Here is a 13,873-nt window from a genome sequence, read left to right as displayed (position 1 = left end):
TTCGCCTCATAATTATAACTGATGATGATGGAGTACGGATGCAGGGATACGATCCATCTGCACTGTGCAAAGATATACGGCTGAGATTCATGGATTCCATCGAATCCTATCAATTATGCATACATGTTTAAAATTTGATCAAATCCATGGATCTGATATAAAACCCATCACCATTTATTCGCTACATTTGAATCTCTGGTTCATATTGGAAGGCAATGGGACACTAAGACATCAGAAGGTACATAGTAGGGAAGGGTCTGTTCAGTCATTTGGGTCTCTGTTATACCTATTCTTGAGATTAGGACCACAATTGGAACAGAAGCAAAAATGAATCAGTACTGAAATGATTTGCACAACCGCCAACATGAATACCTTCCTTGAGCATAATTCACAGTAAGCACTATTAAAACATTAACATCCAATCACTTGTGGGATAACTTGATAAGTAGTTTCTGGGAGTTTTCATAATAATCCCACAAAAGTCGTAAGGAGCTTTGGAAAATCAAGCAAAGCCAATGAAATACAAATTTGATTAAGAACTGGTACCAAGAACACGGACTGAGAATCAACACAAGGTACCAAACGTGAATCAAAATTGACAAAAAAAATGGAGCTGTCCTTGGAAGATAGCATGGAAAAATCCTTAGAAAAAAATAAAATGGTAAGGAATGAATACGTACACTAAGGATTACTTTAGCACTCACCGGAATCCTGTAGTCGGTAACACGACCACCACAGCCCTCAGAGATGGAGGGTGGCTCTTCCAGCACACTCCGAGACGTACTGAGGGCATGGATGAAGATCTCACCGCCATGAGCAGCCAACAAGTGAGACGTCATCTTTCCTCCAGACTTGCGAGCCATCTCGAGCATCACTGAGCGTCCGTTCAGCAGAAAGTTGATCAAACAGGAAGATGGGCGACTGTGGAAAGGGATTTAGAAAAAGTTTAATTTCATCAAGGAGGAAGCCAGGATTTTAAGAAAACCCTTCATGTATCTTTATGCATAATGATCCATCAACATTGCATTGGAATAATAATACAGGAAACATAGAATAATTTTCACAAAATGTTTGTTAATGCTCAACCGGTTTCGAATTGTCATTCTCAAGACTCGTCTAAATAACAAGCAGTTAACTTCGTACATATTTATATTCATTTCCTATTTGTTACCCCCACCTAACCTCTTCATTTATACACATATTAATGCTTTACACTTAACTCAGCCACATGCATATAAATGTCACATAATCAGGGTAATGGGACCAGTTTCTTTCCCTGGGAAACACCTCACACTTCAAAGATTTTGTTTGGGGGTGTCAGCACTTTTCACACTGAATTTAGACCCAGCCCCCCGTTGATCATCAAGTCAAGATGGTGTCAACTCTCCACCAAAATTATTGACAAAGCTGACATGTTTAACTCCCATTTCAAAATAAAGAAAGACACTAAAGACAACAACGCATATGATTTAAATGCCCCATTTATTGGGGAACTGATCATTGTAATCCTTCTTCAATGTAATGTAATAACCAAGAAGCTATGATTGATAATAAAATAACAGAAATCATGACACATCTTTCACTCAAATTACGCTTGAAGCCTTTAGAGACTCAGAGGCTATGCACTAGGCGTAGATAGCTTGAGCTACTAAGAACAGATAACTTTCAGAGTGACACAGAGGTCATCATTAGAACCCCACTATTTTTCTAAGCTAAACAGAAAAGATTAATTGAGAGAGAGAGAACTAGCTGAATGGATAGATATAGTAATTAAAAGGAACCCCCTACTGTGATTTGAGCTAGGACGAGTCTATGGTTGCATGGATGGGAAGGCTAGGATTTAATGATGAATAAATGAAAGAAAGCACCACAGATATAGTATTACCGTATATGGCTGAATATAGTCCCCCCTTTTTTCCAAAAATGTCCGAGGTAAAAGTAAAGGGGGGACTATATTCAAATGCATTTTTAAAATTGTGTTTGTTAACGAAAGCAAAGGGTTTGACACGGCAGGTCCTCATATTCCTAAGGTCTTCTGACTCAGAAGTGTCTGGAAAAGGGCATTCTGAGGAGGTGGTGAAAAAATTTATGCAAAACCAATGCAGGCACACCATCAATATGGACATTATTATAATTGCATAGCCATCCTCAGATTCCTTCCCGGTTGGAAGACTTACATGATAGGAAAAAGTTATAGTTAAACGGATAAGTTAAAGAAAGGTGAGGTGGTAGAGGCCTTCCCTGAGGATGGAGTGTATATCCTAAGTAGGAAGGATTAGAGGGAAGTGCTGATGATCAGCACTGAATTCAGTGCACAAATGATTGATATTACAAGTAGACGAGGGCGTGCATCAAAAAAATAATAGAAGGAGGTGCGTGAATACAACAAATACACGAGTGGCATGATCATTTGGATCAAATGATAACTTGTTTCCCCATTCAGAGGAAATCCATCTAAAGGTATGAAAAATTGGGCCCCCACCTACTGACTCTATTTTTAATAAACAGATACTTTTTATTCACAGAAAACATTAGGAAAATTCCTCTCATCCACTTACAGCCTATTTCATAGAATCTCTTTTGGCAATCTCAAAACTCTAACTCCTTTGGAAAGACAGCCTGCCTCATCTAAACCCAAAGACTTCCCTTTTTACCCCAACTACTTGCAAATACGGAAGACAAAAGCGGAAGCAGTGCAGAGAGTACTTCAAAAAGAATTCTCACTAGAATACATCCTACTATGTACTGCCTTGCCTGCCTGTATGAGCCTGGACTGTGCTTTCAGGACTATCATATAAATTTATAAGATCTAAAAATTATTCCCACAAGAAATCTCTGGCAAGTGCAAAGGAAGCAACTTCTCATAGGCAGCAGCAGTGGAATGTAAATTATTTGCAATACATTGGACACCATAGAAACTCAAATTTATTCATTTGCATAGTATAGTGATGCACTTTCATGAATTTGGCATCAAGATAAATGCTCACATATTACGAACTTCTGCAATGTACCCAGGAAAAAGTACATAATAAGTACTTTTTCCTGGGGAATAACAAAGAATCATGACCTAATTATTGAAAGGCTTCCTTTGTTTCCTGAGGTCACAATATGTACTCATGACACAGCGACTACAACTGTAATGCTTACAGAGTTATTTTTCCCGCTAAAATTTGTAACTAGTCAAAGTAAGAGCCAAGCGAGAACTTTCCTTGGTCAACACCGGCAGACTAATCTCATGTAATCTTACCAGCCACTGTTAGAAGAACTTACACACATTCACATGGTCCCAGATAAATGTTACAAACTATAATTTTAAAGTTTTAATTTTATTTCAAGATCAAAAGGCAATGGCCATTTACATAAAAAAAACAGGCAACTGCCCAAGATACATATTACAGGATACAAGATATATTATTTTTGTGAAGTTACGGAGTAAAATTGAATTTTATAAGCTCATTGGTGTACCACTTTTGAATGCTAAGTACCTAAGCAATTTATGCAGAACAGACTCCATCTTTTTGATGTAAACATCATTATGCAGAGACTAAACACCTGAAGGATGCATACAATAAGGGTGGCAAGAATAAAGACTTATAAAGCTTAACAACCAAATATACATCCAAAAACTCTTTGGTAGATCTCTTAATGAAACCAAATATGCTGAGAGCTTTTGCAGCGATAATAGTTATATGCTTATCACAATTAAATTTATTACCAGACCCCAAAATATTTTATATGATCAACCTCCAAGTTGAATGATTTTAATGGTGTATTTGAAGTTGCATAAATGTATTTTTAAAACTCCTGTTAAAGTATAAAAATTTACATTTATTACAATCTGTTTTATGTAGACCAATAAAGAATGCTTCCAAATCTTTTTGTAAAAAGAAATTTAACCTCATAGAAAATTTTTAAGCTATCAGCAAAGATTAAGATCTCACCTGTCTTTATTTGCTTATTAACATCATTAATAAATAGAACGAAAAGCAAGGGCCCCAAATGAGACCTTTGCTGCACACCAGATGTGGCGACAAATGGGGACGAAACAATATCTTTGATTCTGACACTTAACTTACGATTTGACAAGCATGACCTCAGCCTGTCAATGGTGTGAGAATTGATGTCCAAACTATGGAGTTTAAATAATAGAATATTATGATCTATATTATCAAAAGCCTTAGAAAAATCCAAATACATACAAAAATGCTATCCACCTGAGCTGAGACATTTAAAGCATCAGAAATATAATTACATACTATAAAAAATGAGATTCAACAAGGTTGATCTACTTTTAAGAAAACCATGCTGGTTTTCAATTGTAAAAGAGATACTTTTTCTGTCAGCCTTATAGTCATTTAAATTATTTTTAAGTCTCTGCAATTAGTTTCTCAAGATTAGTGCCTCCTCATTGAAATGAAATTACAATATTCCAATTTCAAGCGTCACCGAGAGAAGTCAAGAGCAGGCTTAAATTGCCATTCTTACTAAAAATGAACTACATCGTTTGTCACAACGTTAAGGTCAACAGCAATACACTAAAATCACCATATGTTAGAACTTAAGTTTTTATTTGTTTTTTCAAGAAAAGTGATTCTATATACTGTATTTGCATGATTCTATGATAAGGTTTTTTTCTCCCAACTTTTACAGAAAATAGGATTTGTCTGACAATTAGATGCAAAATTCCCAACTTCTACTGCAGGTTGCATTATTTTAATAATGGATTACTGAGTTAACTGCCTAATAACTTTACAGCAAAAAACTATGCATGCTGTACATAACATAGCATATTCATTGTGCAAAGAATAAGGGCTGTGACAGGGGCAACCCTATTACAGTAAAACTTTGATTTTACGCACTTTGATTTTACATCAAGTCTCGTTTTTACGCAGCGGCACTCAAGTCCGGCCGGAAAGCATAGGGAATTGCAATGGTGAAACTTCGATTTTACATCTTTTCTTGATTTAACGCAGTTTTTTGATTTTGTGCAGCATAACCCCAGCCCCAAAGAGGCCATTAATCTTGATTTTGCACAGCTGTCTTTTGACTTGTTTTGAAAATCCCGACTGGAGCAATATGAAGTTCATTTTTTATTCATCACTGGTGGCATGACGGCAGTTGCTCACTTAAAAAAAGTGATCCTAACACAGGAAAAATCTGAATTTCCGAATATCCCGGGTCCTGTGTGCTCCGTATCATCTATAGTATGCTATTATTGGAAGGAGGTAACTGACAGCTGGGGTCATTAGTGCCATGAAGTAAGGGCTGGGGGATAGGAACCCTATGTTGGCATTAGCCAGGTTGTAATGATAGGCTCCAAAGGGACCAGGACTTAATGTCCCATCTGCTGGACAGAGTGGTGCACTGGAAGTGCCCTCTACATTACACTCAAGTAGGGATAGGGCCATCTCTGATAAGTTTCTGCTACTGCCAGGACTTGAACCCAGGCCCACAGGATGTAAAGCCTTTGTGAAGTATTATCGAAATTTTGCTCCCTGTTAATGGGGTTAACTTGGATGTCTATCATCAGATATCTCATTTCTTCAATCTCCAATCTTTGTTTGTCTGCAGGTGGTTAAACGGTTTTCCTGAAAACTGCTTTTAATGAGAATATTTTTGAAAATTACCTTCTCTGCGAGCATTTAGTATCACCATTCTGAAATTTCTCCTGGGTAACAGAAGTAATATTAGTGCCAGAAATGCTAGCGATTCAACCATGTTGTTCAACCATGGGAAACATTGTTCAGGAATGCAACGTTGTTTTTCTTAAGGTAACATGTCATCTGTGGTGTTGCTTGTGAGTAAATAAGATTATTTGACTTCATTTTCTTGTCTCCAAATGAATAATTGAATCCGGGAAACTTATATCTGATGCAATTGAGAAGGATTTCATGTTCCTTTACCGTAAAACCTCACCCATGCGACTTTTTCTGGTTCTGGTTTAAATCAGAACTATACAGAAGTATATGACTAAGCATTCTAAAAATAATGAGCGAGCATTATCCTGAAAACTATTCTACTCCTCAATACCAAATCTTGATTTTACACAGTGCCCATATTTCGGTCCCTCCAACTGTGTAAAATCAAAGTTTTACTGTACATATCTTCCAGAGGTTTTGGGTACAAATAGTAGGACAATACTTGGACATATATATAATGTAATGTTTTCCAAATTTTTTTCCCTTGTGGAGTTTAAAAAATAAAGAATCGCCTTAGAATTGAGTTCCTGTGAGATTTGTGCATTTTGGTAGATAGATGAAGACTTGAACTCTGGATTCAGGCATAAGGTCAATAGGGTGGTTTCCTATTTTTTTAACTGTCTAAATCAAAAGATTATTACTCCTGGAGTACGTATTTCACGATTTTATATTTTTAAATGATGATATCTATTTTTCGCGATTAAATGAAAAACTTTTTTCAAGCACATGAAAACGTGATGGCTAAGTATGAGTGCTGGGAAAAGCCCATGCGATGTAATTCTGGTCTTGGCTGCCACTGGGTGAGGCCACCTTGGTGCAAGGCTATGACCACCACAACACTGCAGGCAGGCTGCTACCAGGTAGCACTTGGCTTAAATAAGGATTATTAATACCCTATCGAACAAAGGAAACTTTCCAACCATAGGCAATTTTAATAGGTGATTATTAAGAAATGTTTCCCTGAGCTTTGTGCCTCATGCATGCATTGGTAATCTTGGATGATGTAAAACTCCTGTCTACTCGTATAGCATCTAGGTACCTGTGACGTCACGTGGAGTGGCATCGCATGGGCACCAATCGGGCCTTTTTCAAATGAGGTTAAAATTGACCATTAACATTAGTCTAAACTGGAATTTCTAAAACCAAATACATAATTTGTATATTATAATACACTAATGGTGGGTAACGAATCGCAATCAATGCCTTTCGTTTTCTTTGAAGAAGGAAACTACCCTAATCTCTGCTTGCAATATGAAGTCTATTTGTCTGTAAGTATACTTTTTTTGAGCATATGTAACTTTGCTTTAACTTTTAATTTTAGCGTAAGAAATGAAGTCACTAGGTCTATTGCAGACATTTACAGGGTTCCCACTGTACCTAAATAATGAAATTCACGGTTTTTTCCAGGTTTTCACGGTTTTTTTTCAGGTTTTCACGGTCTCAATGTTGTCAAATTCATGGTCCGTTTATTAGTCAACAATAAGATAATCACCGGCCGTATATTAACTAAAAATTAACGTATGCGACATACGCAGTGAATGTAAACGCAGCAATGAAAAGTGATATCTGTTATGACGTCAACGTTTGGAAAATTCAGGGCCAACTAAAGGCCCAACCCAACCGCGCTCTTGCCCGGACGCCGAATACCAAGGCCTCCCTTAATATGCGAATGCCCTTAGCACCTTCTTCCGTCTGAACACCGGAAGTCCTTTTCAATTCCTCGCCGAGGGATTGCTTTTTGCGCACGCTGTTATTACCACACAGTAACCAAATTTCCCTTACCCAATCTTCCTGAGATCGCGGAAAATATTTATTAAAATTGTTTATAGAATGTAATAAATCAAAAAATTAATTTCATACAATCACAGTGGAACCTCGATCTATCGTTTTTCAGGGTTTTGGGCGAAAAAAACGATGAATGCGGGAAAACGATCGATGCGGGAATGGTTGTCCGGGTTGCCTATGTCCCAGGAAACGCAGTAATTATGATATTTGTTAAAGGATTCAGAGAAGATTTTACCCAATTAGAGGAATACTAGCACTTTATCGAGATACTTAGGTCATATTGTTGATTCGAATAATATCTCATTCAAATATCCTAAAGGAACACGCCACCTCACTAAAAATGTTTGCTCACCACTCGGCATTTACCCTGCTATTTTGGATTTCTCTCTGATGTAACAATCCATGAAACGCCATTTCCAGTACACGTATTCACGAGAGCAACGTGAATGTTATGCCTAAAACAACCGCTTTCGCCAGCGCAGTGATTGGTTGTGAGATGGATCATATAGGCCAAAAAAAGTCACTTATTTTAATTGTTCCTGTCTAATAAATATATTTTTCATGTAATTTAGGCAATGTGTAAAGCGTGAACAATGGTGCGTTAAGGGGGCGCCCTAGCGTTTGAATTTCTCAATTTAACGGCTCACGAAGGCCTCTAGTCAGCGCCGGGATATGGAGACGGAAGCCGAAGCGCCTCGAGGGAGAGAAAGGGGGGGGGAAAGGTAACTCCCCTCCCAACTTCACCCGCGACGACTCCGAGGAGAAATTTGATACTCAGGATAAACTTGATACGGGTCGTTGGAACAGGGTTCGCAGTCGGAGTTGATATGTGACACCTGAGTGGCGGCGAGCCAATTAAAAATATTAGAAGCCAACTTCTGGTTCCACTCTCATGCGCTGAAAAAATAGGCCTGCGAATGCGAAGGTCCTTCTGAGTTAACACCTTTTCCGAAATTGTTGGCGATGATATCTTTATTACGTAAACAGTCATGTGGTCATGTCGTCAACATAACACCGCCGACCTCGGTGTCGGCTGGGTAATGTCCTCGCCTGCCAAACAAGAAATCGTGGGTTCGAGTCCCGCCTGGGTAGGTTTCCCGTTTCCAGGGCTTGGTTGTTCGTGTAAATAATTGTTAAAAATTTTGAATACTCAATACAAAATGGCTCAATTTGAGCTGTATTCGGTGGTTTTGGAATAAAACAAAATTAAAAAAATAAAGTTTCTGCATTGAATTGTGGTTTATGATGTTATTTAAACGGAATGTAGACTCATTTTACGTAATGAAGACATCATCGCTCGCAGTTTTCGAAACGGAAGGGAAAAACGGGTGGCAAACGAAAAATGGAGAGGTTTCTCATTTGATATATACTTACGTGAAATATATTCAACTAACATAATTAATTATTAATAAAATGTAACAATATATGTCAGCTAGCTTGCTTGTAAATCACGCTTGGATGCGAAAAGCAATGGTTACTTAAGTTAGAGCTAGAAATATTTTTTTATTAACACCGATGAAAAGAAGCAATAAAACAGAACATGATGAAAAAAACTCGGTGGGAGAGCCGAAACCTGCATTTCAAGATAAAAGTGGTAAGTACTTAATTAATAGTTGAACTTTGGGTCATCATTTTTTATGATATAGCACTCATCAGAAATCACCTCGCAAACATTTTATATTTTTAAAATGCAATGGAAAACATGAAATTATGTAACCATTATACATTTTAAAAAGTATTTAAATCATAAGAAAACATCAATTCCTGTTATTTTAGTCCTCTGTAATTGGCCTCGTGCTGTTTTTGGACTAAATAAATAAATAAATAAATAAATAAATCAAGAATAAGTTCACCAGCTCCACAACTAGTTTTCATTTGCATTCAAGGGAAAAGTTGACCCCGTGATCATCACTGAATTTTGGCATTGATGCTATGATGCGCGAGGCTGTGTGGTTCAGAAGCCCTTGAAGGTCCACTTTAAATTTTTTTCCACCATGGTCCACTGATGTCCCCTGTGGTTATGAAGATTTTTTTTCGTCTAGCCCTTTCATAACTAGGATAAAGCTGATACCCACGGATCTTGGCAGTCTTACGAATAATTTTGGATAGATGTTTTGTTAAATTGCCATCAACAATCAGCGAAATAGCTTCTTCTGGCGTCAGTTCATTTTGAATTGTAGGTATTTTCCTCCATTACTGTAATATCCGTTTCCCTCGGGTCGTGGTCATTTCCGTGATTATCTTCGCTGCCGCATCATTCCCTTGCGAGCGCAGTGCCACAGATGTGGCTAGCGATAGCTCAGCTGCTCTTGCTTTCTCAAACCAGTCACTATTCTGCTCTTATTGATAGACCTATCACTAGACCTCTTAAAGTCTTTCTTAGGCCTTTCTATGCTGCTTTACCCAGAAAAACCAGGAATTAGATAGAAATAGTGACATAAAATCGCCTAGGAGGAAAGTAAAGCCAATACGAATACGTTAAACAATAATAGGTTACAAACTGTGCAAGGAGTCTCAAGGAGATTATTACGCATGTCAGGTGGGTATACCCTTCTCTAACCAACATCGATGTTTTATTTCAAACCTATCGCTGGTTCTCTTGCATTCGTCCCATTTCTGCAAACACGTATTGAAAAAGTATTTGTTCATGACATTCTGCATTACTTCCTTCGTCTTCACTTCCTGCTCCCTAAAAACTTAATGAGAAGACATTGAACGGCAAATTTACGTTTTGAGGACAACGAATTAACAATAACGTCATGTATTTCTTTTCGTGTTACTTTCATTCGCTCAATTTTTCTTATCCGAAATATCAACAATCTGAATCATCAAAGATGAAAATCGAAATTAGAATATAATACCCTGCATAATACAGCACACGAAATCAGTGAGATATTTATCTTGGAAAACATAGGAACCTTTTTATCGTTGCGAGATATCCTCCAATATTGGTAGTTCGTCCTCAATGCTGAAATCTCACGCTCTAGGGAAAATAGACCTTGGTTCCTCGCTTCCGTAGCACAAGCACTGATATCTTTTGACACTTACTGGTAAAATTTGACTAATTTGCTCGGTAAAATCGTGAAAGGAATGTTTTTCAATCAATTGGGAAGAAGCATTTGTGGAAAACTCCGTGCTAGCCACCTCTTAGAAATCACCTGTATCGAAGATAAGCGATCCTCAAAATGGCAAAACCCTTCATATAACGAGGCAATAAAGCAGTTAGCGGCATTTCTATAAACGGACAGCTATGCTTTTAGTAGAAAACTTTTTAAACGCTAGATAAAAATCGTAAGACTGAGGTAAGGTTTACGGTCACAATAGGGGTTACTGCGGTGGGCCCGCCGCCACTCATGGGCCCTTTCCAATGTTTGAGCTGATGGGAGCTATGAAAGACCTAGGAGAATGTGGTTAGCAAAATGCGGGTGCATTGCGGTAAGATATGGGTTCTCCAAGAATAAGAAACTATTTCCTTGCAGCCGCGCCCTTTCCGAGACAAGCTTCTGACTTGTCAGAGCAATCGCTGAGTCCGTAACATATATCTCACGAATAAAATCGTAATTTGCACATTAAAAAATCAAAAAATAACACATGGAATTTATAATGTATGCAAGTGTAGAAAACTGTAATGTCGTCTCATCTTTAGCGAAATATTCTCAACTATAACTAATGCTGAACAAATTTCCGCATCTAATCATCGCGTCGGGTGGTTGGACACTCAGGCACATAACTTGATAGGAGAGGTGGGGTGGCAGGTTGGTGCAAGATTTCTCTTTTGAGAATCAAAGTTGATAATTTTTTGTTATGGGGTGTAAGATATAATGCGTAGCAATGTGAATAAACATGAAGTTTTTCTCTCACCGTGTTATCAAGACGTGAAAAATAAAGCATTTTCATCGTTTCATAAAACATAATAGAAACTATCAATAGAAAAGAAATTTTCACTCCTACGAAATCTAACCATATTCATTCTTGCTATTGCATCCTTAAAAATTACTCATTTTAAAACAAAACGCAACTGTAGACATATACTTCTTACATTTTTATCAAAAGATAAGAAAACATTATTGAGATAATTTTATGTTAATTTGACAGAAGTCTCAGTTTGTTGCACGTCTTCCTTTTCCAAGGCTTCCATTCTTTTCGACGGCGTCGTTTCCCTTGGGGCTTGCCAGACACTTCCATCGCACCACAAAAAGAAATACGAAAAACGAAATAACGACGATGCGACCTCAAAATCAAACAGCTAAGAAAACGTATGACCGAGGGCCTGCGCGCCTCGGAAGGGAGGGCCAGGAGGGGAGGCAAAGAAGTGAAGGATGACTCGCGGAAGGAGGAAAGGTGTTTAGGATGACTCGAAACGACTGCGCGTTATCGAAAAAACTGGCTGCAAGGTCTCACAATTTCCCAAATTGTAGCTTTGATTTACGACGTGTGGCATACGTGCAGCCTTTGCTTGTAGTTGAAGGATTATAATATGCTTTGGCTGGTTGGATTTTCATTATGTGATTTTGCGCCGTGGTGATGCTCATTGAAAAAAATCGAAATTCGTGAAATTAAGCATCATGTATCTCCTGTAAGAAACCTGGTAAAAGACCCATCTTTGTCTCAAGGCACAGATTTAAGCTTTATAAATATTCTGAGTCAAGAAACCGCTATGTAACTATAATGAGCGAAGCACAAACTGGTTAATAGAAAGGGTCTGCATCGTCTTCCGCGACCGTGCTAGGGCGCCCCCTTAATCGTCAGCGGCACGCCCACCTGGATCTTCGCCTTCATATCTCTACTTGTTTTCACCTGGTAGCTCGCTCTACCCCCACCCCTCCCGTCATGTGCTAGCAGACAGCCCGAGGCGTTCTCCAATTCACACGCTTCTATCCCGGATGATTGCCTTCATATTCAATTATTTTCAGTCCATCTTTTAAAGCACTCACTTGTTTTTTCGGAAGGGCGATGGTCCGAAGACGAATAAAAATATAACTAAAATAAAAGAAACCTTACTTTATTAAACCCACACGAAAAACACGCGCTATTTTGAAGTCAACCCACCCTGGAAAGTACGGAACCACTCGTGCGAGGTGAGTTTCGGAACTGATGCTATCGCGTACGTCTTACGCAGAACACACTGCAGAGGGTGAAACATAAACATATGACTGCGCCATGAAATTTGTTGTTCTAAAGAGAAGGCAATTTACACATTCTTTTCTAATTATCGTAGCGCCAGATGAGTAGATAAATTCGGATTGTTAGCAGGGAGAAACAAAATATCATGAGAAGATATCCCTTCCTCAGTAACTATTACAAGTGAGACTTATAGTATAACTCGTATTTTGATAACAGATAATAACCTGATATCCTGTTTTCGGAAAATGCCACATTAACTGCCGAGAAGCTCAGCTACGAGGATATCGAGTTTCGCCAGAAATCGTCATTGTATTTTTCCAACTATTTTCTTGTTGTAAATGCTTAAATAACGTTAGAAATACGTCGTGTTTGGTCTCATTCTTTTCTTAATTACGTGAATTTTACAAATATTTCAATCTAATAAAAGTATAATGCCAATTGCCGAAATTCATTGTTAGATACCTTTTGGGCTAATAGGTGATTCATGCAGCAGTGACCTCCAGAAACTGGGAACTTTGAAGCAGTTAGGCTGAAAAAGGTCAGTGGATAAGAAAAGGGGGGGGGGGGGGCAGGAAACATGTTTCTATTGTTCTCGTGTAACTATATATTTTTTTCGCAGCTAAGGTCTTCGTAATGCTATCCCTGCGCGAGCTGGGACCTTTTTTTTATTTATAAGAGGAGGAAAGCTTCAGAGGGGGGGGGGGGGAGGCGAGTTCTGAGTGGAGGGGGATAGCGGATCTTGGGAAATGCGCTAATGTAACTATCCCACGGCACTCAGCTTCTCCCTATAGTAATTCAACCTCCTGAGGGTATCTGTCATTATTAGCCACAAACAACACGTTGTAAACATTCATGGTGAAACAAAAACACAGTACTATTCCACAAAATTTATTTAAGCTGTCTACTGGTTGCCACATTAACTGCCGAGAAGCTCAGCTACGAGGATATCGAGTTTCGCCAGAAATCGTCATTGTATTTTTCCAACTATTTTCTTGTTGTAAATGCTTAAATAACGTTAGAAATACGTCGTGTTTGGTCTCATTCTTTTCTTAATTACGTGAATTTTACAAATATTTCAATCTAATAAAAGTATAATGCCAATTGCCGAAATTCATTGTTAGATACCTTTTGGGCTAATAGGTGATTCATGCAGCAGTGACCTCCAGAAACTGGGAACTTTGAAGCAGTTAGGCTGAAAAAGGTCAGTGGATAAGAAAAGGGGGGGGGGGGGGCAGGAAACATGTTTCTATTGTTCTCGTGTAACT

General features: G+C 38.3%; 1 protein-coding gene across 1 annotated transcript in view; it reads right to left on the bottom strand.

Annotated features, from left to right (window-relative positions):
• Positions 1–13,873, bottom strand: part of LOC124156604 (integrator complex subunit 13) — a 37,414-nt gene that overhangs the window by 11,558 nt on the left and 11,983 nt on the right. Inside the window, exon 8 of the mRNA XM_046531243.1 lies at positions 705–921. Coding sequence (XP_046387199.1) covers positions 705–921 — 217 coding nt within the window. The remainder of the gene's footprint in view (positions 1–704; positions 922–13,873) is intronic.

The sequence above is a fragment of the Ischnura elegans genome, chromosome 3, assembly GCF_921293095.1.
Source record: "Ischnura elegans chromosome 3, ioIscEleg1.1, whole genome shotgun sequence".
NCBI lineage: Eukaryota > Metazoa > Arthropoda > Insecta > Odonata > Coenagrionidae > Ischnura > Ischnura elegans.
This window is presented reverse-complemented; position numbering and strand designations above follow the sequence as displayed.